This window comes from Parasteatoda tepidariorum, chromosome 6, assembly GCF_982258835.1.
Source record: "Parasteatoda tepidariorum strain Cologne lab strain chromosome 6, Ptep-v5.0, whole genome shotgun sequence".
Classification (NCBI taxonomy): Eukaryota; Metazoa; Arthropoda; class Arachnida; order Araneae; family Theridiidae; genus Parasteatoda; species Parasteatoda tepidariorum.
The window spans coordinates 101,921,347-101,949,155 of NC_141760.1; the positions used below are offsets into that span (position 1 = coordinate 101,921,347).

Below are 27,809 nucleotides of genomic sequence, written 5' to 3' on the forward strand. Positions count from 1 at the left end.
TTCTTGTACCTATATTAGTGTATTCGGTACCTATTACCAATATTAATATTTCTATATTGATTGTAGTAGTACAGTTCCCGGCCTTGTTATTAGACACACTATAAAATTCTATGTAAAATCTTAATTATCAGGTGATACTATACAGCTTTCGTGTTTTTATGGGACTGAAACCGGTTTGCACTTGTTTACGTTGGTGTAAAACAAATTGGTTAAATTAGACGATAGGGCAAATTAGACGATATATTATATAAATATGGAATAATTATTATATCACGTATTATATTATAGTATTTCGACCAAATTATTAGACGCACTGTAGTTTTTTAATAATTAGATGATTTGCACGAGTTTATAGGCAATACTTTTATTTTTAAACATACATGTAATGGGTTTTTATTCAGGAGATTTTTCATATACTTTCTATTTGTATTTATTTTTAGCTTATTGCGATTGCAATGTTAACCAATTAATACTGGAGCGTGAACCGGTAAAACAAGCCGGTTTCATCCGAAGGAAAACAATTAAGCTGTATAGTGCCACCTGATTAATTTTACATAGAATCTCATAGTGCGTCTAATAAGATGGCAGGGACTGTATAGTAAATAGTACCTATTACTTCTATCAATTGCAGATCAGTGGCTTCAATATAGGTTTGGTACTGTCTTACAGCTCTTCCCCAAAAAGGAATAGTTAATATATTTCTTTCAATCTATGTACATTTTATTTTTATACATTTCAATAACATTTGGGAATTGCAATTGGAATATCTCTTTCTACAATTGGAAAAAATGTATCGACAAAACTTCCAGAATATAGTCATATTTACCATGTTTCTGACGTTATGGAAATACAAAAATGCTTAGTGTTTTTTTACCAAAGAGCTTTGATAATGATTTTGTTAAAAATAGCAATAAAATATGGTTTTATAATAAGTGATAAAATTGGTGATTTTGTTACGATAGCTTAAAGCAAGGAATAAAAATAATTTATTCGGAGAAGTTTACTTTTCAGTGTTATATATTTTCCTAATTGTGTGGTAATAATAACTATAATTTAGGTAACCAAAACTTCCAGTTAACTATTAAAATATGAATGGAAAATTAGCAAAACTTAGTGGTTTAAAATACTGTATATTTTGGTTTTATTACCTAAATATTGATTTTTTTTTACCAAAAAAAAATCATTATATTGTGGTAATTTTACCAGATTTTTTTTTTTTTTTTGTACGTGTATGCAGTTTTTAATATAAGGGTTTTGTGACAATAGTTTTAAATAATTTATTCTATCATTAACTCGTAAAATGTTTATACATTTCAACTAAACTAAACTGAAGGAAAAATCATTAAATCAATCCATTAGATTTGATTAAAATCTGAGCAAAATAATTCAGCATTATTACATATTCAAATTAAAAGTCAGCTGTTCTTTAAAATTAATGAAAATGAACTTACAGCAGAGATTAAATAAAATAAGGAATTGAACTGGTTTATTCTAAGAAAATCCCGTGGTTCAATGAAAAGGCATCTAATTGGGAATATTTTCTATAAAATTCAACAGTTTTTTCTTCTTCTTTTTTTAAAATTATTACCAGTAACTCCCTTATTTTTCATTTTTAACTTATGTTTTATTCTTCAGTTCTAAATTGCCAAAGCGAGAAAAGAAATTTTATCAGTTTTGTAACTACATTTTCCTGTTTTATGAATAAGTCATATGAATTTATTATTTATTTCCGAAACCGTAGGCATAAGATACGATTTTAATCCCATAAAATCTAATGTTTTGATAGAAAGAATGAAACTTTTGCTATTCTTGAAGACAGTGTTCTTAGAGTCTTAGCATTGAATTCGTTATTATATCAAATGATTTAAGACAACTTGATTTATTAGAGTTTACCAGTTGGAAATTTCGGAATACTTTGAACCATAACTTTATTTTACTATTCTAATGTGGTTGGACTGGATCAAAGACTTATAATTATATTTTACAAGTTTGCATTATACAACGCAATTCAGAATGAATATAAATTAAGCGATTAAAAACAGCTATAACTATTTAATAAATACAATTTATCAATTAGATTAACATAGAATGTAAATAGAACTTCAAAATTTCTTTACGTTAGACGCATGCGCAGAGAAGCGTAATCCTGCTCATGCTCGAGTTTACTATTGAAAATGGCGAGCTCCGTGCAGAAAGCATTCTGCGTGTTAGAATTAAACGATTGTCATTCTGTTAAAACATTGCAGAGAAGATTTCGTCAACGTTACAACCAAGAACCTCTAAATGGGAACAACATACGCAGAGCATGGAAATGTGCCGAAATATGATTTTTGTTTAAAAATTATTATGCAATTTTTCTATTATGTTTCGTAATAAGTAAATTCACTTTACAGTTGCGTCCGTGACATTAATGTACACTGTTGGTAATCTATATTATATAAAACGCTAATACGTACGTATGTATGTATCAATAAAACCGATGATATTTCTTTTCTCGCGCTGGCAACAATTTTCATTTTTAATTGATTGGATTCGGCGCGCAAGAGCACGTAGTGAGCAACCAGATAACAATAACCAGAGTGAGCATTATCAGGTTGTTCAATTCAGATTCATGCACTAAAAACATTACAATATTAATTTTAAAATCAATTAGGATTTAATTAATTAATTGAAGTGAGAATGCTTTAAAAGGCCGCTGTTGAATTGATATTTTTCTACTGGGAGCTACCTAAGCGTCTAGAAAACGTTTAAGTGTTTGTATTGAATGCATTGAATTTTTTTATATTTCGCGTTTATTTATGCATTGAATTTTCACGCTTTAAAATGCAGAATATTAGTGAAGCAATATTTGATAATTTATTTTGCTTATATGTTTCTTATTTAGCTAATGTTTTGATTTTTCCCCATGTACAATCTAAATAGCTAATATACTTTTTTAAAAGTCAATAAGAGCATTGGTAGAATTATTCTACATAAGTACAATACTATGTCTTTGATGATAATATATTATGTCTTTGTGCTAGAACATTGTGTTCATTGGCGAGCGAGCGCAGCGAGTCATGGTTTACTGCGTGAACCACATTGGATTGAGTAGCAATTCTCGGGGGTTGGCGAGCGTTAGCGAACAGGGGGCGGAGCCTCCTAGTATATTAGATAAAACAGTTAAAAAAACAATTTAAACAAGCAGTATGATATCACACCAACTAAGGCCACCTAATAAAACCACTTAGTTTCTTGCAACTGCGTACACATTATAACCGAGAGGGCTAATCCGTCAGTCTCATGAACGACAGAACTGGGGTTCGAATCCCAGCATTGACACTAAAACATGAAGAGTTTCCTGTGTGCTACACACTCCAGCACCCACGCCCTACGAAAAGCTTAATTTCTTTCTTCACGGTTTTAAACCATGCTAGTAGTAAATAGTTAAAAAAAATCATATAGTTTTGTATTCATGTTCTTATAACCATACTAGTTGTAAACGGCTTCAAAACCCTAAAGTTGAAAAAAATGTTCTTAACTGTAAGCTTTACAGGTAATCGGATGGACAGACTGCTGCCTGTTATTTTACCATAAAATTTAGAATGAAACTGCTAACAGTGTATTGATTAGCTTTTATTTACGCGTTCATTATTTAAATTGCTTGAAACAAATATAAATAAAGAATATTTTGAATTTTTAACTAAAAATACATTCCACTCACCACTTTCTGCTAAATTCCATAATGTTTGTTATTTAAGTTGATAATTTATTTTCAATTGCTGCAAATTTTATTTTTCCCAATACGCACGAATTCCCTTTTCTAAGCAATTATGCTGTCAGATTCTTTATAATTGCAAGATTTCAGTGAACACTTCATTTTAATAAGTAATGAAATCTGTTGAAATAAATTAAAAATCATTTAAATGAAAAGTCGGTGAAACAGACCTTTATGAACGCAACGTCTTAAAAATAGTAAGATTTAAAATTTTTAATTAAGTCCCCGTCATTGTAAGAAACCTGAAGTTGGAACACTTGAGACTCAGATTCAGGGAGGATCCAGAATACATTTTAAAAGTTCTTCATTAAAAGAATCTGACACAAACTTGGGTTCTTTGTATTAAAATGAGGTTGGATAAAAATCTTCACTAACTGTCTTTAATACTTTTCACCAGCGCGTTTCCTCTGTTGCCAAGAACAAAATAAAAACTTTCTTAGAAAGCTACTGTAGCCAACTTTCGACACCATTTTAATTCAGTGGATTTTATTATTTTTTAAGAATTTGAGTTTTGTGGGTTCTTTTACATTTTTACTCAAGAGATTTTTACTAAATGGTATCTGTTATACATTGTATTGCTTTATAGGCAAGAACATGGCATAAATTCTACTACTGTACTCTCTCATTGAAAATTTATTTTATTTAATCACTATTCGTGTTCAATCAGAATAAAGAAATTTAAATTAATATAACTTATAGGAAACTAAATGAATAATTTATTATTAAGATTATTTAATTTCATTTATTTATTTTCAAGAATTTATCTTCAAATTATAATCAACGAATTAAATTAAAATACGTTTTTTAGGAATATTTTATTACGAATCGTTTTAAACAGATTTAACTTTCTCAAAACGGAGATTTGAGTATTATCAGAAAATTAAATTTTTATTTAGAAATATATTACTTCTAGGAGGCTTCGCCCCCTGCTCGCTGGCGCTCGCCAACCCCCGGAACTGCTTTCGCAGTTCATTTCGGATTGCTTCGCAATCCGATGCTCGCTCATTGGATACGTTCTTAACGTCTAGCTTTTATATACTTTTTTGAACACTGAAGTTCCGAAAACTTTTCACTGTAGAAAATTTTAAACCTGTGCATTTCAATATTAATTTGAAATTGCAAACAGTTCACATATTTTTCTTAATTACACTATTCTAAATTTCTGTTGTAAGTTTATTCTGTAACTGTTGTAAAACAATATGAAATAGTACTGAACGACGTATGTAAAGCATCGGCTTCGATGAAGATAATTTTGTGAGAATTGTTTTGATAATTCGGTGAGAATTCTCCCGATTAGCCATATGATGCTCACTACGTGCTCTTACGCGCCGAAGCCTATCAATTAAAAATGAAAACTGCTGCCAACGCGTGAAAAGAAATATCATCGGTTTTATTGATACATACGTATTAGCGTTTTATATAATATAGATAGATAGATTAGCAAACTTATAGTTACAAAAAGATAATAATACTTTAATTAAATTTATTAAATAAATTTTAAATTATTACACAAAATATGATAAATTTTTTATATTTATCTCGTTTTACATAGTGTATTTCTTCGCATTGTGATCATGAGATAAAATCTACAAAGCTCAAATTATTGGATATTTATATTCAAATTAAACTGTCCCAAACTGGCATAAATTAAATTTCTTACCACTGTAATTAAAAATTCTAACTAAAGAGGATAAAACCAATTATATTTTTATATAAGCAATTGCTTCATGAAGGAATAGAAGCAGAAAACACACAAATATTGTTTTAAGTCTTAAAATAGTACCAAATGCTTTAACAGCGGGGGGAGTAAACTTTTGAATAAAACTCATTGGATTTTTAATTTACGAATGCCTTGTACTGAATGGTAAAACAATTGGTCCTGCAAAATATTTACGCAATTTCAACTTAATTGTTTACGCAAAACTAAGCCCGCCCTACAAAACATGGCTTACGTCTGTAATAGATTTAAGAACCGTGAGCAGCAATCTAGAATACTTAAAATTGCTGTTGGTAATATGAAGTAAACATACCACCGAATACTATTCTTGTTGTATTCTATTGTTCCGATGGCGCTGTTTTTCTTTACTCGGCAAGCATACTGCAGTTCAATTGAATAAACAATGATGATGTTTTATGATAGATTCCGAGAAAAACGGCTTGACAACTATTTTCTTTCAATCGCTTATCCCAAGTAAAATATTCTATACAAAACCTTTGAAAAAGACTTTACAAAAGCGTGAGAGAATTAGCAAAAGTTTCCTTTTATGCAAAAAAAAAAAATGTTTATGAAAGCTGCAGCTTTGGTTCAGGTAGTAAATAACAACATAAAAACTGCAGCTTTGAGGAAGTTATTTTTATAAATAATTTACCTTCATAAAAACTACCGCTTTCAGAAAGAATTCTTCTTAAATGCCTTATGAAGGCTTTCTTTACCTGAACCAAAGCAGAAGTTTTTATTACGGCTTTTCGCCTTCTATAAAGCTTGTCCGAATTCTCTTGAACTTTTGTGAACGTTTTTTTTAAAATGGGTTTTTGTAGACTTTTTTAACATTTAAAATATCTGCAGCCTGTGAACAACTAATTATTAGAAAATCGAAGACGAAAATATTTCACCACTAAAAATCATTGCTTTATTTATTCAAGCAATTTACCTACTGAAAAGATGTAGTCTTAGTTATAGTACATTTATCTAACAAATACACTTTTTTTCGTCGCATATTCTTATATTGTTTTTCCAAGCCTAACATTGAAATAAAGGTGACTGACAGAAATACAATAATATTCCAGGCATGTTTAAAGTGTTTACGGCGAAACCTTTGTTAATTTTTTGTACTGCTATAAGATTATATTATTATAATTATTGGTTATCAATTGATAACTAATAATCTGATTATTAGTTGATTTGATTATTTAGATTATTAATATTGATTGATTTATTATTAATTATCAAATTATTAGTTATAAAAATAATAAAATATTCCAGAAAACTAAATATATTAGACTTTGACATTTTTGCGTTTTTTTACAAAGCTTAAGAGTCAATTAAAATGTCTAAAAATAACTAAATATTTTTAAGGGAAAAAGACAAAATTGCTGCAGTGAAGTTATTGAGAGTATGAAAGTTTTAACACAAAATTAATGTGTGATTCTAAGTGTAATCTTTTTGAGGACTTTTTATGGAACTGGGCTGTTCCATAAAAGGAGAATGTAGTTTTAGAAATTTTATAATTTAACAATATTAACTGAAAAGCTATTTAAGTGTATTATATTCACTTTTCCAGACTTCTACTGTTTACTTTTCATCTGATATTCAAAATGTGTATCTTATGAAGTATTATATAAAATTGATCAAAAAAAAAAAGAAGAAAGGAACAAGACAAAATTTTTGTAATTAAAACTGAAATATGAATGTTCGTGGGCAACTTTCTTTTAAAAAAGTTTAGTTACACTAGTGTGGAAAAAAAGGTCACTTAAAGGTTGTGAGGTTATTATTTCGTAATTAAACTGTTTTTAGCTTTAAAAAGTTACTGTACAATTCTTTGAGCCTCAAATTGTGTGTCTTTAAAAAAAACTGTTCACTTAATTATATAAAATTTAAAAATTCAATCTCGTGAATTAGATGCACTGTCAACAGAACTACGAACTATGATGTGAAAAATGTTAATTAGTTAATTTAAAATACCCTTAACACATCGGCACTCTACTTAATGGAATCTGTTTCAGAAAAACAAAAATCTATTATAAAAATAATTCTATATATATATCTATATATAATATATATATCTTTTTTTCTTCGCAACGCGCACATTCACTTTTTTAGCAACAATTCTTGAGAGAGACTAATTCATATTTGAACTAAAGTGAAATTTCTTTTTGAGCACTAATGAACATCAGAACTCGATGGATGGGACACTGTAGGGTCATCGGATGGGATACACATTACTGGTTTCAGGGGACAATCTCCAGCCAACGTCTCTTCTGAAAACGGCGAGGGAAAATCGTCCTTCCTTCCTTCTACATCAGCATTTCAGGCGTGACGAGGTACAAGTAGTACGGGTGGAAAATCGCCTTTCCTTCCTTCAACGTTTTTTTTCACTGCAGCAATTTTTTCTCCCGGTGGATGATGGAATGGGGAAAATTTCAACTTAGCAGTCAGCCAGACTACGTTACGCTTAGTTTCTACGAGATGAAAATGGGTAAACTTCCTCCGCAAGTAATTATCCTGCCTGCTTGTAATAACAGGGCTACATCCCTGTTATTAGTGTTGTATTTAGCTTGAATTAATGCAGTCGTAAGCCATCAGACGTTCTAAACAGGTTTATTTAAATGTAGGCTGGTATTGATAACAGTTCACATCCACACTCCCTGTGGGAGGGGGATGGACAAGACTTCTGAAAATTCCGGAACAGCTTATCAGGATCACATCATGATGAAAAGGGCACGCAAAACTAGTGTTCCTACGTTTTATACCAACACAGATTTGAAGTAAAAAGTCGCACTTCGTACTTTCCTTGTGACCTTACGCATTAAGGAAAATCATTTACTGCTTCCTAATATGGAAGTGAAAGAGGGAAAGATTCTAAAAATAACTCTTCCTTTGAAATATAATATTTATATTTCAATGGTATGTTTTCAGCCTTGAATTCCCAAAATAGAAGCTCTCTACGCTTATTCTTTAACAAAGACATTTCATGAAAACGAAAGAGTTTTAAATCTTTTATTAATACAAAAGTATTAAATTTTTGTATTACACACACACCACACACACACACACAGATATATATATATATATATATATATATATATATATATATATATATATATATATATATATGTATGTATATATATTAGTGTGAGACCGTATTGTTCGAAAAGTCAAAAATGCAAAATGGCCCAATAACCGAAGATAGGAAGTAATTTCAGAAACAACTGAAATAGGAAGCCCACTGAGAAATTTAATTTGCAAACCTGAATAGTTTGTACCACTAGGGATCAAGCAAAAGAAAAGAATATGAAACGGAGTAAAGAATTCTTTAATAGAATTTGGTAACATGATTAGATAACAGAATTTCTTACTGTGGAATATATATCTGGAAGATGACACTATTGAGAAAAATGAGAAAATTAATTTATTTCCATCTTAATGAAACTCATTTAGTTAATTAAACCTATAGAGAGATGATTGTGCTCCGGAAAAAATCCGGATTTCCGTATTTTTCGCTAACCGCTATCCGGAAGTTTCAGGAAACCCAAGGTCCAGTAGTTTCAATAAATCATCGATCACATTTATGTATAAAAATTCTTGTATATTTTATTTAGAAATATTAGAATTAGAATTTATACTTTGCATCACTTTCATTTGTAAATATTTTTTTTTTTCTAGTAGAATAATAAATGTGTTTAGAGATGAAAGTAGACTTATACATAATTATTCATCTAAATTATGCTGCATATAATTTATTTAGAACATCATGTTTTGAAAAGCGTTATTAATGATTTTACTCAAGAAATTTTCAGACTCACAATCACCCCTGCCTGTAGACTAATAAAAAAAAATTTGGTTTTGGGAGAGTTAGTTCTAAGTTTATCAAACCTGCAACAACAGATTTTCGTCACGAGAACTTAATGTCCGACACAGAACAAGAAAAACTTTTTTTGTAACATTGTTTTGTTTACCAATATTTTCATTATTCTAAATTTTTCCTATTATTATCGCTTTGTTTTGTTTTTCTGTATTAGCATAGGTGGACAAAAACCATATTGTGTGCTTGTTTAGTAATTAGATTTGATTATAGTTTTCTAATATGTGAAACTTTTTTTTAAAAAAAATTAAGAATTAAAACAATTAAAAAAATTTAAAATAAATATAGCAATTGGGTATAATATGAAAAAAACACAACTACTTCGATTTAGTAGGAACAACATATGACGCAATGCTAAACGAATGGAATTTAGTTGTTGTTTATTTAGTTATTGTTATTAGTAGTTGTTGTTATTTGTTTTAGTTGTTGTTGTTTATTTAGTTGTATTTAGTTTCAATAACTTTTCTTTATAATGCAATAAAATCTGGCGAGCAGCTATTTAAACGATCGAACACTTCGTTTGTTTATTTGTGGCTTGAAGTTAGGCTCGCAGAAAATGCCGTTCATGGGTTAAATTTAGTAGGAACAACACAACCTGTGACGTAGGCTATATTATACCCAATTGTGATGATGTTCATTGTTATCATATCTGAGGCACGTGAGACTGATGTAATCGATCAGTTAACACTGAATTTTTTTTGAATTTTGAAAATTATCTCAAAAAATAAAAACGTTGACAAATTTGTAAAATCTAGAAATGGTTGGGACAGTAACAAGATGATCGTGATTGCTTTTATCTTGGAGTATAATTATTTAAAAATAATTTTATGATGAAAAAGAATACTGTAGTGTATCTACCACTACAAAAATATAATTCCAATTCACTAGTATATAAGACACGGTGACTCAATTCTACGTTGGGGTATATTTCCATCGATGAAGGTAGACATTGTCTATAACTACTCACTCCCCACATTGGTGACTCGGACGTGATGTGAACACGCCTACCTTGGCAGCAACACCCACTACGTTTTGAACAAGCCTAATTCGATGGATAACCCACGCATTGAACAGTTGACTTGCTACTTATGACGGCGACATTGACCACCTCGCGCCGTTGCTCCTCAGTCTCGATCACACACAACGTTCAACGTTTGCACTCAACTACTAAAGGCAACTCGGAAGCGACCACACCGTGAGCTTTACACAGATCTCTCAATCAGCACTCAAAAGTACAGTGATCTTAATACAGCTCTCCCGGCTTCTCACAAAAAAACAGCAGTGAATCAACTAGTCGTATCCGTTCTTCGAATTCTACCACAACTATAATTCTGGTGGGGGAGTACTGTAGCGTATCTACCACTACATCTATATTATATAAAACGCTAATACGTATGTATGTATCAATAAAACCGATGATATTTCTTTACTCGCGCTGGCAACAGTTTTCATTTTTAATTGATTGGATTCGGCGCGCAAGAGCACGTAGTGAGCATCATATGGCTAATCCATGTTATATAAAACGCTAATACGTTTTAATTGATAGGCTTCGGCGCGCAAGAGCACGTAGTGAGCAAAATTAAGGTTTAGAATTGCTTCGGAGAAATTTGAATAGTTAACAATGACTTAAACAAAAAGTTTTATTTTAACTGATAAATACTATATTATAATTTTAACTTTTTCTATGACTATACTCATTTTCTTACTCTTTGTTTTTTATACATTTTATATTTTTGTGATAAAATAAAGAACTTATAGTTGTTATGCTTCTGAACACTGATGAAAACGCAAAATGATGGGCTTCATCAACAATCAAAAATATATACATCTATTTTACAAATTCCATCTTAGGGTGGCGCCATTCAGAGAATTAAAAATACAAAATTATCTTTAGCGAAGCCGATGCTTTACATCCGGCGTTCAGTACTATTTCATATTGTTTTACAACACATAGCTTTAGCCCTTTTGTGGGAAAGACTTTAAAACAAAACTTACAACAGTTACTTTTCTCAACAACTGAAATTTAGAATAGTGTGATTAAGAAAAATATGTGAACTGTTTGCAATTTCAAATTAATATTGAAATGTACAGGTTTAGAATTTTCTACAGTGAAAAGTTTTCCGAACTTCAGTGTTCAAAAAAGTATACAAAAGCTAGACGTTAAGAACGTATCCAATGAGCGAGTAAAGCGAGCATCGGATTGCGAAGCAATCCGAAATGAACTGCGAAAGCAGTTCCGGGGATTGGCGAGCACCAGCGAGCAGGGGGTGAAGCCTCCTAGTATGACTACATATACCACTAAGATATGACTGGATTCTATGGTGGGGTACCTTTTCATAGATGACGGTTGACATGATCGATAACTACTCACTCCCCACAAATACGTAACAAATTATTTTTTCGCGACTAAAAATAATGTACTTTCATGAAGAACTTTTAAAGTCCGAAAAATAAAATCCGTTGTGAAAGATTATATTTTTTATTTTTCTGATTTTCAAAGAAAAATTTCCGGTTTTTTGTTGTTTTACCACGTTTATATAAACTTGCCTTCGTGTATGTCTGTCCGGGTGGAATTTTGTAATCGATTTTAAACTAACTTCCCGACTAGCTACAAACTTCAAATTTAGCAGAATTGGATGACAATGCATGAAAATGAAGAGAAAAAAGACGTGCAAAGTAAAATAAAATTAAAATTTAAAAAAAAAATTATTTTCGAGATTGTCTTTTGTTGTCGATTCCGTTATTTCAAATTAGTATTACATGTCAGGTGAAAAGATTTTTATTGCCGGAGTATTTTTTTTGGCTGAAAAATCACGTGGTAGGATCCAGTTTTTCCTCATTCATTTCCAGATTGTTTTGGTTGTCATCAGCATAAAACTATTGAAAGTCGCAAAGGTATTGTTTTTCTATAAAGATTTTTGTATCCCTAATTTAAAATGAAATTTCTATTATTTTAGTAGTGGTCTTGTAGTAGTCTTGACTACTCTTGACTAAGAAAAATAATCTAAATAAAAATATATATTTTTAAAAACCACGTCATTTGTAGTGAAGAATAATAATTAAAAAGTAATAATTTTTAAAAAATATAAAATAAAAATTAAAAAAATTATAATTTAAAATTAAAAAATTCGAAATAAAAAATAATATTTTTAGAAACCACGTTTTTGTAGTAGAGAATAATAATTATAAGAAAAATTGAAGAACGAAAAACGTGGGGCGCATGAAATACATAACAGTACATATACACATACATATACACATTTTCTTACTCATACACATGCACAGCCGCATATACATCCACATACATATGCATATACACAAACATATTCCACATCCACATTCAGATACAATTACAGATATACCATACACATATTCTCAAGAGCACACATACACACACGAATATAACATTACTGTTCATGCTCCCCACGTTTTTCGTTTTTCAATTTTTTTTTAATTATTATTCTCCACTGCGAAAACGTGGTTTTTAAATATATTATTTTTTTATTATTGTTTTTCTTTATTTCCCCATTTTTCATGGTTCTGTAATTTTTCCCTCGTTTTCTCTACATTTTGAACTTTTTTTATGAGTCCTATTTACTTGCAGCTTATGCGCAATAAATGAAACTCATTGTTTTTCTTAATATTCTTTGTGTTTTTTTATTTTTATTTATTATGCTATATATATATATAAATATATATAATCATAATATTTAACCGCTCTTATATTAAAGTACCATATAAAAGACAGACAATATAAAAGAAAATACCAATGAATAAAATAATAAAGGTGTGGATAAACGAAGTATCTAAAGACTAAGAGCTTTCGAGTTTCAAAACCTGCCACTTAAAAGCATTTACTTAAGAAGAAAAAAAAATTGTTCTCTAAACTTATAATTCGCTTTAATCAACCACTTTAAATAAGACCACTTTTTTTTCTTATAATCTTGTGAAAGAAAAAAGAAACCTTAATTGATCCTATACATTCTACCTCTCCAGCACGAATCCATTGCAATGACAAAAGAACACAAGTTAATGAATAAATGGAGTTATATGAGATGGCTTCCTTATACGTCTTTTCTAATAAATAGGGAGGTTGACCGTAGAGGAGGTTTTTCCCATTTCTCTTCATTCACCAGTGATATTGCTATTTTAGAAAAGAGAAGGGTTGCTTTTGATGGATGAAGGAGTAATTACGAAATCTGTCGAGATTTGCGATTAACATAATTTACACTCAATCCTAACACGATTATACGTTCTTCGCATTAAGTGAAAATATTGATCACCTGATTTGCATCCGATTTATTCAAAATTGAACTATTTTTCATCAGCAAAAGTAGTTCGTTTTAGCAAACTTTCACCATATAGCGTTCTCCTCACAAATTTAGCGAGATTTTGCATGTTGGTTTAATGACACGTTAATTATGTGTCTGACACGTGAATTTTATATTAGTATTATTATTTAAAATTGTGATACTTCCTTAAATTCTTAAGTGATAAATGGTTAGTCTATTTTTTTTAAAGGATAATCCGTGATATCCTTTTTCGAGTAAATAAAAACTTTTTGGATGACAAACTTTGTCGAGATTTGCAGTGATTACCCATGGGCAAAATAGGTCTTGGTTTAGGTTAAATGGTGTCCACACACTTTTCAACTATGTTCATGCGTAATTAATAGTAAACAGTGAGCATGCGTTGATTTTTCTTTTCATTTTCACTAGCAGGCATTTTTAATGTATTTACTTAATAATAATTTAAAGTATTTTTATATTCTTTTCATTATTAACGTATAATAACTGGCTTGACGGTGATTTCAATATAAATATAAATTCTTAAAAAGGAAAAGTATTTTGTGACGTCTTGAAACACGTACATAGGGTGGATATGAAATCCAATTCGACGACAAACATCAATGGAGACAGTTTTTGCAACCCATGATTTGAAATGTTGTGGTGTTCAACGGAGTTAATCCAGAAAGAAAAAGCATTTGACCAATGGGCAACCAGTGATCGTAATTAAACGATCACAATTCTTTAGTTGAATTTTTTTAATTAATTTGCATTTAACTATAAGACGAATCTAGCTTCTTCGCGATAAGTTAAAATATCGATATCCCGATTTGCATTGAATTAGTCAGAATTGAACTATTTTTAGTTTCAAAAATAATTAACGTAAGAAAAATTTCCATATTTACCATAAATTGTCTTTCTTAACGGATATGGTGAGACAATACTGGTTGGTTTGATAACGCGCTAATTTTGCGCGTGTCACGCTCAAAATTAATGTACATTTTTTATTTTAATTGGTATTATAGGTACAATAGGAACTAGTATGATTTAAAAAGAAAACAAACTTGAAGATAATGAAGAGTTTAATACATGTCAAAGCCTTTCGAGATTTGTTATTTACTTACTTTACGGCTGTGGCTCAGTGGTTAGGAAACTGGATTGTCATTGTGAGGAACTGTGGTTCTATTCCCGATAGTGGCTTGAAGCTAACACAGCTTCATGCAGTTGGGTACCTAATAGTCAGGGACGCAAAGTATAGATGGCATTCGCGCATTGCTGACAACATTGGCACAATGTGATAGATCACGAAATTGTGGAGCCTTAACTTATGACTTTCCTGGCCCACAACGGGCTGTTGCGGAAATGCTGTAATTTATATATATATATATATATATATATATATATATATATATATATATATATATATATATATATATATGTAGTGCCAGTTCCAATCTATAGTACCAGTTCCTGTGCTGTAAGCTGATCTAGCTAGAAATCCAACCAGATTATGTAAGCTGCAAGTTAGACCCCGTGCGAATTTCCCTAAGACACGAGACACACGGGAGCGCGTAATGGAACTAACCAAAAAGGAGACGCTGATGAATTCCAGAGAGGAGTAGCAATGATGATTTTCTTTTAACTTCACAATGACGAACTCATTTATTTTGTGTTATTTCTGTGTTTGTTTATCGTCCATCTTTATGTAAATTTAGCGTTTAATATATGTTTTGTTAAAGTACAGTGTCTCTCATTTTCAAAGACGACCACTCATGCCGTCCCCATATATATATATATATATATATATATATATATATATATATATATATAATAGCTACATGGGAATTCGGAATTCACCACTGAGTACCGAAACTTTTCCCCGAAAATAAAGAAAAATCATTGACGCAGAAACTTATTTTTTTTAAAAATAAGCTGTTCTATTGAAGCTTTTGATGAAACAATACTTTTAACTCCCACACGGTTGGAATTTCCATTCTAAAATTATGGTAAAATAACGAGCAGAAGTCTGTTTATCCACTTAGCTGTTCAGTTTACTTTAACTCTTTTTACCTTTACGGTTTTGAAACCGTTTATATGGGTAAAAAACTAATTTGGGAAAAAAATCGTGAATGAAAAATTATACGGTTTTTAACTCTTTGCAACTTCGCCTGGTTTCAAGACCGTAAATAAAGAAGCAAATTTATGATGCTGCCATTTATGCGTGGATGAGAGCATTGTACTCTAATAGTCCAAGGTCACAAATTGGAGAGTCCAGGAAGTTGAAAATTCTTAACGAGTTGAAGGGAATGGAGGAAATGTTGTGGTGTCAACACTGAGATTCGAACCCCCGTTTAGTACGTCATGAGATTGATAGATTAGCTCTCTCATCTATGATCTGCAAGGAACTAAGTTGCTTCATTAGGTGAGCCTAGTTAGTACGATAAAATTCTAGTTGTTTAACAGTACTGGGTGAAAGCTGTTCATAAACGGTTTTCTCATAGTTAACTGATTGAATACAATCTTACTTATGGTTATTTGACTGTTCTGTTTGTATATGGTAAAATGACAATCTAATAATTATTTTTAACCATTTTTCTGAGAAATTTCTATCAGTGCAATCAAAAAGCTGAACAAGATGGAAATATTTCAAAACAAAACGTTGGATCTGCTCTGCTTTACCAAAATCGCTTTTAGATAATGCTTTCTGCTTTCTTTAAAAAGAAAAAGAAAAAAACAATATCCATATTTTGTTATGGTCGCCATCCGGACGTTGTCGCTTCCGGACAGGAAGCAAGTAAGTCTCCTATATCTCCCTACCTCCATATATATATCCTTTCTTCCTCTTCTCTATCTCAAGCCCACTCCATCATATCGTTAGAGAGGGGAGCCTTCATGATCCCTTAATGTCACTTTAGAAGGCGAACGATTGGAGATAAAATATCATTCCTCTAGTACTTTCTCCTCCCCTCAGTACTATGGCAAGAAGAAAAAGAACAATTTCTTAATTGTCTTGCTTGTTTCTTTTAAGAACTTAGTCGGAATGCAGAAGAAAGTATCGCACGCATTTTTTTTTAATATTATTTTTTATATATACTCAAGTTTACATTTCAGCAAGTTTCAGTGAATAACTTTGATTCCAATCAGAGGATTCGCTTTGCTTGGTTCTTTACTTAAATAATTTGATAGATAATTAAAAAAAAAATTGTAGGCAAGTTTATTTCAGGAACACCAGTTTGCCTTTTGTCAAGTTTTAAAGAATACATTTTATTCAAATAAAATAAAAAATTTTATTTCTTTGACAGCTAAATTACAATTTTGATTGAAAAGAGGTGTGCTAAACAAATATTGAATTGATATTTGTTTAATGATAATTTATACTTAAAAGATTCATTTACAGATAAAATTATTTCCTAAATATTATTTTTTACATGATTTTTTAGCATGAATTTAAACTTTTTATGACTTATTTCCTTTTTTTTTGTACCCTTTCTAAATTAATGAAATTTCCAAATTTTTTTTTGATGCAGCTTCAATAAATAATTTTCAAAAAGTTACGGAGAAATTCCGCTTTATGTTCGTAACAATAGGATTTTATAAGAGATTTTTAATGATTAACCCCAGCTAAAATCCCCCCCCCCCCAAAAAAAAAGAGATAGAAACATGATTTGCCCATTTTGTACAGATTTTTACCCTCTAGATTTTTTTTTGTCGAATAAATGTTATCAACATATGTTAATTACAATGTATAATTAATTATCAAACTTATCTATATTATATAAAACGCTAATACGTACGTATGTATGTATGTATCAATAAAACCGATGATATTTCTTTTCTCGCGCTGGCAACAGTTTTCATTTTTAATTGATTGGATTCGGCGCGCAAGAGCACGTAGTGAGCAACCAGATAACAATAACCAGAGTGAGCATTATCAGGTTGTTCAATTCAGATTCATGCACTAAAAACATGACAATATTTAATTTAAACTCAATTAGGAATTAATTAATTAATTGAAGTGAGAATGCTTTAAAAGGCTGCTGTTGAATTGATATTTTTCTACTGGGAGCTACCTAAACGTCTAAAAAACGTTTAAGTGTTTGTATTGAATGCATTGAATTTTTTTATATTTCGCGTTTTTATGCATTGAATTTTCACGCTTTAAAATGCAGAATATTAGTGAAGCAATATTTGATAATTTATTTTGCTAATATGTTTTTTATTTAGCTAATGTTTTGATTTTTTCACCATGTACAATCTAAATAGCTAATATACTTTTTTAAAAGCCAATAAGAACATTGGTAGAATTCATCTACATAAGTACAATACTATGTCTTTGATGATAAAATACTATGTCTTTGTGCTAGAACATTGTGTTCATAGGCGAGCGAGCGCAGCGAGCCATGGTTCACGGCGTGAACCACATAGGACTGCGTAGCAATTCTCGGGGGTTGGCGAGCGTTAGCGAGCAGGGGGCGGAGCCTCCTAGTTCATTATAAACTTCTTTAAATTATCCAGTATAATATTATTACCTTGCACACATTCCTTTTTCGGGCCAATCTTTAGTAACTAACAAATCAAACTCGCTTCAGTACTGCAATAAGAACGAGCCATGAAAAAAAATTCCTCTATTTTCGCTTTTAACTTCATTTGCGCTTCTATTTTCATATTTTGTAATCTGGTAATTTTATTACGAAACCATTTTAAATCATTCTTAAAAGTTTCCCGTACATGTAAATTCATTTGAATTCGCTACTTGCCTTATAAATTCCGTTTTGTGTTTTGTTCTGTTTTTTCTTTACATTTTATTTTCTGTTTTTTACTTGATATATTTTTTAATTTTTACTTAATGTGTTCTATTTTGTTTCAATTGCCTGCTCCTCACACTATTGTATTGATATATTTTTTGCTTAGGCTATATTGATACAATAATAGAAGGCACTCCTTTTTGCTGATATAATCGTGTAAGCTGATGAAAAGATTATATATTTTTCATTTTTTTTTTGTTTTCCTGCTTTTTTATTTAAATTTTTTAAAATTTTATTTTATTTTAATTATTTTTCTTGTAGCCTATACGCAGTAAATAACACTTTTTATTTTTCTTAATTTTCTTTGTTTTTCTCCCTTTTTATTTTTTATCTTTATTGTACTTGTGCTATATATATAGCAACTTTTTTTCTGATAAGTTCAATACACATGGTAAATTGCTAACTTCAAGAGCTTCAGAGTAAATAGCCAAGTTAAAAGAGTAAGCTAATAAATGTGTCTATTAGTTAAGTATTTATAAAAATAAACATTTACAGGTAAATTTTTCCCCTTAAAAATTTTTTCTTGTACGAAGCTTTATGTATTTGCTGTGTTTAAAAAAAAAAGGGGGGGGCAACAAAACTGCAATACACGCAAAGTAACTAAAGTTAAATATCAAATTAATTCTAGTTTTAATGCTAACTCTTACGTAATCAGTTATAATCTTTGGTAGCAAAACCATGACATAACACTAATCTCCTTTTAATGAGGGAAAAATAAAGTTTGGTTTTCAAATCTGATGGAATAATCCTTTTAGATATTCAGCTTTTAGTTAAGAAATGTAGAAGTTTCATTAGGATAAATGCACTATGGCTCTTAGTTTATTTTTTAAAAATCAACCTCGGATATAACTTATTTAAAAAAAAAATGTAAAACCAAGTTGCATCTATTCTTAATTTTAGTTTTATATGTCTCATGTGAATTTAAAACTCTGTTTAAGAAGCAAAGTAACGTCATATTTGTTATTGCCATTATATAAATATTATCTTAAATGGAAATATTATTTACATTTAAATAACATGTATTGTGTATTAAATCTGTACTAATAGGTTGCCAGTATCTGGAATGCACCTAATTGTAAAGGACAAAAAGAATTTATGTTTTGAAATCGAGGCAGATCCTATATCGAGAGTATGGTAAACTCGCAGAAGTATAAATTACCAAGGGTTGACTTACTGACCAATTCATCCCAAAAGTCAGTAATCAAAAAATCTACTCCAACTTCTATATCAATCAATTTCTAACTAACCATGGAGCCCAGGGTAGTTATATCAGTCAAAATTGTTCGGGAAAGACCGAAACTGTATAGTTTGCAAGAGTAATGAAGATATCGAACACATACTTTCTGTCTACACAGTTTATGATGATTTAAGAATTAAATTTTTTCCGAAAAATTTACCATTTAAAGAAACTTGAGCCAAAAGAAAATAAGTAAAGGAATTGAAGAGATTATTAAAAGACTTTTTGAAAAGAGAATTGATTGAGATTTGGCCTAAACTGATCCTTCAATAGTATTCCCCGGATGCCTCGTATGGGGGGGCGGGACAGGGTGAAAGTCGAGCTATTGTAAGCCTATTGTATAGAACATTGAAAATTTAATTACATATTGTAACTTTATCTTTTTATTCATATACCTATACAGAACAAAATAAATTTTTATCAGTTTCTTTTGATTTCGAAATCCATAAATTTAATCTACGAATTTTCCAAAATCATTTATTCACTAATGCAATAAAATTCTTGTAAAAATATTGCGAATTACTATAACCGAGAGAGGAAGAGAAAAAGAATTAATTAAACATAGGGATGCAATTAAACAAGAGAAAATTTTTTGGTTCATAAAGGTTTTTAAAAGTACGAAAACAAAGTTGAACTTATGTTACAGATTTTTTTTTATTTCAAATTTCTTTATTTTTTTTTGTAAAACATTATTTTTTTCTTCGAAATTTACATAAATAAAAAAAATGATAAACAGAATCTGTAATAAAGATATGACCCGTGTAATATTTATAGTTATTAGTAGATATATGTGCTCCGTGGCAAATATTTTCTGCAAGATATATGCTAGATTTAATCTGCAGTTTGAAATAATTTATTTTGCTTTGTTTTAAGGAACCAAAGAAATACGAGAATAATTTTAAAAATATTAGCCACAAGTGATAAAAGTGATGCGCCTTTATAAAAGGAAAAAAATATAAAGTATTAATTTTATTAATTTTTGTAAATATAATTTATTATTTGATTTATTAATTTTATTTATTAAATATAATTAATTAATTTTTGTAATACATTTATTTTTTATAAAAATATGAAAGGGATTAAATAAATTTTAGCATTAAGTGAAGTTAAACTATTATCCATTAAATATTTCAAGTAGTTTCTTCTAAAAGATATATGCTCCACACACACACATATGTATATATACATATATATAATATTTTTAAACCCATTGAAGTCTCTTAACCAGAATTTTACAGCAATACTTTTTTTTTTCTCAAGTTTTCAATTTAAGAAAATTTCACCAAAATGAGATGCGATGTAATCTATAAAAAGACCAAACCATTTATTTTGCAGTGTGTTTCAGTTCTTTTATGAATTAATATGAAAATAAAGCGAAGAGATGGGCCCAAAGATACATCTTAAAGGGGAGCTCTTAAGAGTCTATTTCACAGCACAAATATGCAACTAAGTGATTATTTCTCTTCTTTATTTTCAACTCGCTTGAGATAGCATATAAAATTTTCTTTGTTATTCTGTTTATTAAAATGTGATTAGTACCTGAAAAAAATTATTTTTAATAAAGAATGTGTATTAATTTATTTCTCCTTTGCTCTCGCGATGGGAGAATTGGATTTCCAATTTACGAAAATAAAGTGTGGAAAAGACATTTAAGAGAAGCATTGTTGTAAAATAATTATCAGGGAGAAAAAGGTCTATGGTTTATAAAAATAACAAGATTAAATTTATATGTAATTATTTTTATGGGTTTTTGTCAATTTATATGGAATTCAAATGGAATTATTTTTGAATTACATTTAATTAATTAAAAAGTCTGTGCTAAAATCCTTGACCCATTATACTATGGGCCTCTTGCTTCACTTGGCAGGTGGGGGGGGGGTTGAGAGTATAACGTAGATTTTCAGGTATTGATGTTTTGTCAAAACTTATTATTAGAGTCAAATCAATTAATTTTATTTATGTTTCTTTTATTGCCTAAAGAATGGCTGCGATAGTTTAGTTGGTAGGGCATTGGACTCTCCTTCGTGAGAGTGAGAGTTCGAATCCTGTCGGCCGAAGACTCCCTATGTAGTAAATGATGACTGGTGCGCGTTAAATCTGTCGAGTCACAAAGTCCTCCATGTTCCCATATAACAAATTATATACCCAGTCCCCCCATAAACCTCTAGGGGTACTGGATTGGAGATTGATCATTCTCTGGTTGAGGTCAAACTTACAATCTGTGGATGAATGAATGAATGGATGGATGTACACTTTAATTTATTTTAAGAAACGTAATTGAATTTTTTTAAAGAGCTGTATATTAACAGATAAAAAGGCAGCAGTTGCTTTTACAATGGATAAAGTGATTAAGAAGTTTTCTGAATTTTTATTGCAACTTTATTATTTAGTTCGATTCCTTATGATAAATTAATTATAATTTAAATATAACTCTTCCATAAGGATATTTTAAATTCATAATGATAAATAAGATTCTGTTTATTATACTTGTTCAAAAATGCCCGCATTTATCAGATAAATAATATGTAGAACTATTGATTGATTAAAGCCATAGTTGATATATTTATGCTAAAACCTTACTTACATATTCCATGCTGCAGCGACAGTTTTTTTGTTTTTATTCCTTTAATTTTTTTTTTTTTTTCTATTTACGAATTTTTTTTTTCCAAAAATATCTGTTTAGTTTAAAAGACACAATTTAATAAAAAAACGACAGTTGATTTTAAAATATACTGAATGATTAGAAGGTATTTAAAAATAATTTCGCAATTATCATTGAAAAATTCATTAATTTATTTCACCAATTAAAACGAACTATTAATACAGCATTCAAAAATTTCCCTTTATTGGATTTAATGATAAAAGTAAATTAAAAACAAAATGAAAGCAAACAAGTTTTAACAATATTGCTCTCAACTTTTAAAACCTTGTATCATCCAATTAGTGTCTTGGAAACTTCTTCAGAAAAAGAGAGAAGAAAAAAAAATGAATATTCCTTCCATTTCATTCTACGGAAAATGTAAGCTTTTTATGAGTTCTGATCACGAGGATTATTAAAACCTTCTTCATTTTGCTCGTTGTTATCGACTGATTGCTGTAAATTATCGTCGGGGCTTAATATCCGACATTGACCCTGACGCATTTTAGATTATTTTTTCTTCTTGAATACTTCCCTTTTCAATAAAAGTATATTCTAAAGTTTCAGACGCGATTTAAAATAAATTGTTTCACATTGTTCGACTGAAGAAAATGAAAACGATTTTGTAATTATTATTCGGAAAGAAAAAGTCCCCGTCTTTCTTTTGTTCTCAATTAGAAAATTTCTGTTCAGCTTTTTTCGTCTGCTCTAATTTATTTTATTGTATGTTTCAAAAGAAATAAAAGATTTTTTTAAGTTAAATTTATATTATTGGTGGCATTTACATTCCAGGTATTTTCAATTTTATTATTGTAATAAGCAAATAATTTCCTGTTTACGAAATCGAAGCGTTTTTTTAATTTTTTATTTTTATTTACAGGCTGTTTCACAATAATTGCCTTTAATTTATATGTTTAAAATCGTAGTAATAAATAAAATAATTGTGCCGAACTAGATTTTTAATCTTTTTTATCAACCAATCAATGTCTTAGAAATTTTTTATCAGGAAAAAAAATATTTCTCTTAAACTGTAGGATTTTGATAAGTCAGAAAGAGTTTTAAAATCACATTCGTGAATATAGCCTGATTGAGTTTTGAAAAGCATTGAAACCATTTTTTTGTATAATATTTCAGAAAATGACAACGGGTTTGCTTTTTTTTTCTATTGTAGAAAATTCTTTTTTTTTAATTTTTATTGCATATTTTGGATGAAATTAAAAAAAAGTTTATAAAGCTTATTTATATTATTAATTGTATTTATGTTCCAAAAATTTTTCAATTTTATTTTTATAATTAACGGATATTTTAGCGATTATAATAAATAATTAATTTTCGAAATTATAGTGGTATTTAGTTTACAGTGTATTTCATAGCGATTGCTTTTAATATGGAATTCTTATAAAAATACTGTAAAAGTTGTTTTTCAATCCTTGTGTCAATAAAAAATCAATACTTCAAATACTTCTCCAAAAAATGGCCAATTCTAGAATACTGTAAGCTTTTTATGAAGTGTGGCCGCTGGGAGTTTCCAAATTTTTCTCATTTTATTAATCGACATCGACAGATTAATTTCTGAAAAAAAAATTTTATCTATTTTTTCTGCATTTTTAGTTTTGTTCAGAAAATACTCATTTTGATTTAATTTATTTTAATGTATAATATTATTATGATGAGATGAACTATTTATTTGAATGCATACGCGTTATTAGTTGTCTTTACATAAGAATATTTATTTAAAATGCAATGTAGCTTAACGTTTACAAAAAATGAAATTTTACAATCAAATTTTTTTAACATTGTTTTCAAATAAAGTTTTTTGGGCAATTTTCCGTAAAGCACAATACGGAGGAGGCATTTATTGAATTTGTAGTATAATTAACCTTTGTTATGAATTTAATAATATGGTTTACCATTATACCATATCAGTCCTTCATATATTTTATTCTAATAAACAAGTAATTTCTTGTCAATGAGAATACAGTGGTCCTTAATATGCCCCAGGAAAACTGTCTTTAATTTATGTTTTTATAGAATCCTCGCTAAAAACTTAAATTTAAAAAAAAATTATCATTATGATTATTTTCTTATTTCAGATTAACGACTAAATTAGATAGTAATTGATAGTTACACTGATGGTAATAACTGGTGTATTGACGATTCTAACTTTTGCAGCTCAACCCAGCTCTCCATCAATCGAACATAATGGAAAGGCAACAGTGAACGGATCTGTATTGGGTCCATACTACGAAGGACATACATTGTCGTTGGAATGCGAAACATTTGGTGGAAAACCTACACCAGAAGTCTCTTGGTATAATGTAAGGCTCATTTCATTTAATTTCTTTTTATTATTATATCCTCAATAGAAGTAAAAAGTGACTGTAAATTATTATGACATGCAAATAATTTTATAAGATGGCTCTAAGCTAGTGGAGCTGATCAAAGAGATACATTACAACATGAAAACTAGCAGTCCCCTGTTCACACCAAATCCAACACCCATAATTGTTTCTCATTTATCATTAAATTTTTTTATAAATTCAATATTTTTCACAAAAACAAAGAACAAAACAAATGTATAACATTAACGTAATTTTACATTAGAGCATTTGTCAATGTTACAAATAAAAATTCAACTGCAAATGATTCTTGAACTTATAATTAAATGTTAGTTTCATTTATTTCATTTTTCTCCCTGTGAACTATTTCACACATTTTTGTAATTTTAAGTTTTTAAATCTTTTTTTTTGTCGGATAACTTAATTTTGAAAGCTGAAAACATCAGCAATAGCTGTGCTTACGATTTTTAACTATACAGAGAAAATTAATTTAAAAATTCACAATTCTTGAATTTTCTGATATAAAAATGAAATTTGTGACTAGAAATCAGATTTTGCACCAAAAAGGAAATATTCAAATTTTACCAATATTGGTTGGATATAGTAATAACGAATTCAATCAGTTGATAATAATTTTGCGCACTAATAATTTTTTCCTTAGATTAATTATTAATTTCTTGCAAAGAATAATAAATAAATGCATAAAAAGTTTGAAGTTCATTTTTGCTTCTTCAGATATTGTTTCAGAATTCTAATCAGATACTGTTTAACAATTCAGATATTGCTGCAGAATTCATGCGTTTTCGATTACTATAATTGTCTTTTAAAACTTCTCCAATTTTCTTAAATTTTTTCACTATATTGCCCAAACCTAATATTTTTGTTTTTGCAGAAGATTAACCTAAAACGCGTAATGTATTGTTCAAACTTCCCAAGTCTGCGTCTTTATCATTCCATGTTACCCTCTGACCTGAGAAATATACCTGAGAAATCACCAAGAGAGATATTCGGCAAGAACAACATATTTTTTTTTTGTTGCAAAGATATATTTGGGCATTATTCAGTCCTCCAAGGTAGTACTTTTCTCAAATTTCTTTTGACATAGATGTGGTCATTTTTAACAAGAAGGATTATCACAAAAAATTTGACTTTCAAAATCCATTTCGTGAAAAGAAACAGTTCATTACAGAAATTGATTAAATTATTTTAAACAGCAAAGTTTACCTCTCAAAATCGTAATTTACATGACAGAAATCTAAGAGAGTCTTTCGAATTTCCTTATTGGTTATAACAGAAATAAATGAATAAAAAAAAACGTGCAAAACCAAAGAAAATGAAACACACAGAACTACAGTGTCAGGATGCTTGCATTTTAAATTCAAACATCTGCTTTAGCTCTCAAAGCAGATAATTTTGTATAATCAAAATATAATTAAAATTCACTTTTTTAAGATTTATATTTAGCTTTTTTTTCTCTCTACAAAGTATAATTTTATTTCATTAAGTGTATTGATCTTTTATTTTTTTTTTCTATTCAGAAATACTTTCAATATTTGTTTTTATTTAATAAAGAAACTTCATTGTTATTTTTAAAACATCTATACATTTTTTATTAAGCTAGTAAATGTTAATGACTCACAATAATTTAGAACTACAATGTCTTATTTTTTGAATAAAATAAAAGAAAAGGAAGAACTCATAACTTTATTTTTATTCATTTTTATTTTAATTTTAAAAATTCTGAAAATTAAGAAATTCATGACGCATAAAAATGAGAAGGTCGAAAAAAAGTAATGATGTTTTTATAGTTGTTTATTTAAAGATGTATAATTTGCATATTGATTAGGAATTTTGATGATCATGTTACAGTAGTCTTCAGTAGTAGCAAATTTTTTGTCAAATCTGTTGATTTTCTACAGAATATGTGTATTATATTATTAAATATTAAACTCAAACTATTTCTGTCGAGAAAGGAAAGAAATACTTGCTGTGTGCATTGTACAGCATAACATTTTTAATTATACAGTATTTCACTTTCGTTAATTCTTTATACCCTATTTTCGTAATCCTTTATACCTTTATACAAATTTGAAAAACGTGTAGAAGAATATCGCAGTAAAAAATATTTTTTTTGTACTTTTTTTGAGACTACGTGTTTTGAGGTATTTAAGACCAAAGGTCACTTTTACAGTTAGACCTAGCCTAAGAAGGTCAAATAAGATATCTAATGAAAGGTTTATTTCTTAGCTTTGCATATAAATGGTGCTTCAAATTTTTTCAGACACAATTACAAAACAAGAAACAGCCATTTATATGTATACATATTTGTTGTTTTTTAAGAAAATTTTATTTTTTGAATTTTAGATTCAGAATCTAGAAATTGGTAGAATTGCTTACTTTATCATGAGTGTTTATTTCACCAAATTTCATTAAAATCGGAGGGTGATCGGCCCAAAAGTGATTAATCTGACGTGGATAGACTGCAACGGAACATTTTTATTATTAAAATCTAAATGGCTTATATTACACCAATTATGTAAGCTATCTAGGTCTTGTTGCAAACTAGTCGCATTCAGATTTATATTTATTAATTGAAATCATGCGCAAAAAAATAAAAACTCACGATTTTTTAAAAACTTAATATTTAAAAATAAAAATTGCTCCAGAACATTTTGTAAACTTACGAAAAATAGCATATCTAAAATATAAAAATGTATCACGTAAATAAGTAAAACCATTCAATGATTTTTCCATGAAAACAACCGATATATATAATAAAATACCAAATTCTATAGAATCAAATGCTTTAGAACAGTCTATGTAGCTCATATACAGCTCAGACTTATTTTTAAGAACAGAATTGATTTTACTACTGATATACAGCAAATTTGTTACCGTTTATCTTGCGTGCATTAAAACATGTTGCGCATGTGAGATATAATGTTTAAATTGAAGGAAATTTTTTTTTACAAATAATACTTATAAATACTCTTGAGGAAAAAGCTTATATATTATTAAGACTAGTAAAAATTAACTTATATTTTAAAAGCTCATAACCTTTGTTGATTATAATGATATGTTATCCAGCTTCTAAAATAAAGGGAGGAAAAAATATTCTCAATGGTAAGATTTAGTCATTTAAAATTTACTGCATTTCTATACAAT

The 27,809-nt window shown here is 29.1% G+C and overlaps 1 protein-coding gene across 3 annotated transcripts in view; it reads left to right on the forward strand.

Moving 5' to 3' along the window:
- The window catches only part of LOC107445749 (hemicentin-1), a 449,355-nt gene that overhangs the window by 301,319 nt on the left and 120,227 nt on the right, over nucleotides 1-27,809 (forward strand). For all 3 annotated transcript variants that reach the window (XM_087166306.1, XM_087166304.1, XM_087166305.1), the window contains exon 3: nucleotides 24,478-24,623. In XM_087166306.1, the coding sequence (XP_087022432.1) occupies nucleotides 24,478-24,623 (146 nt within the window). The remainder of the gene's footprint in view (nucleotides 1-24,477; nucleotides 24,624-27,809) is intronic.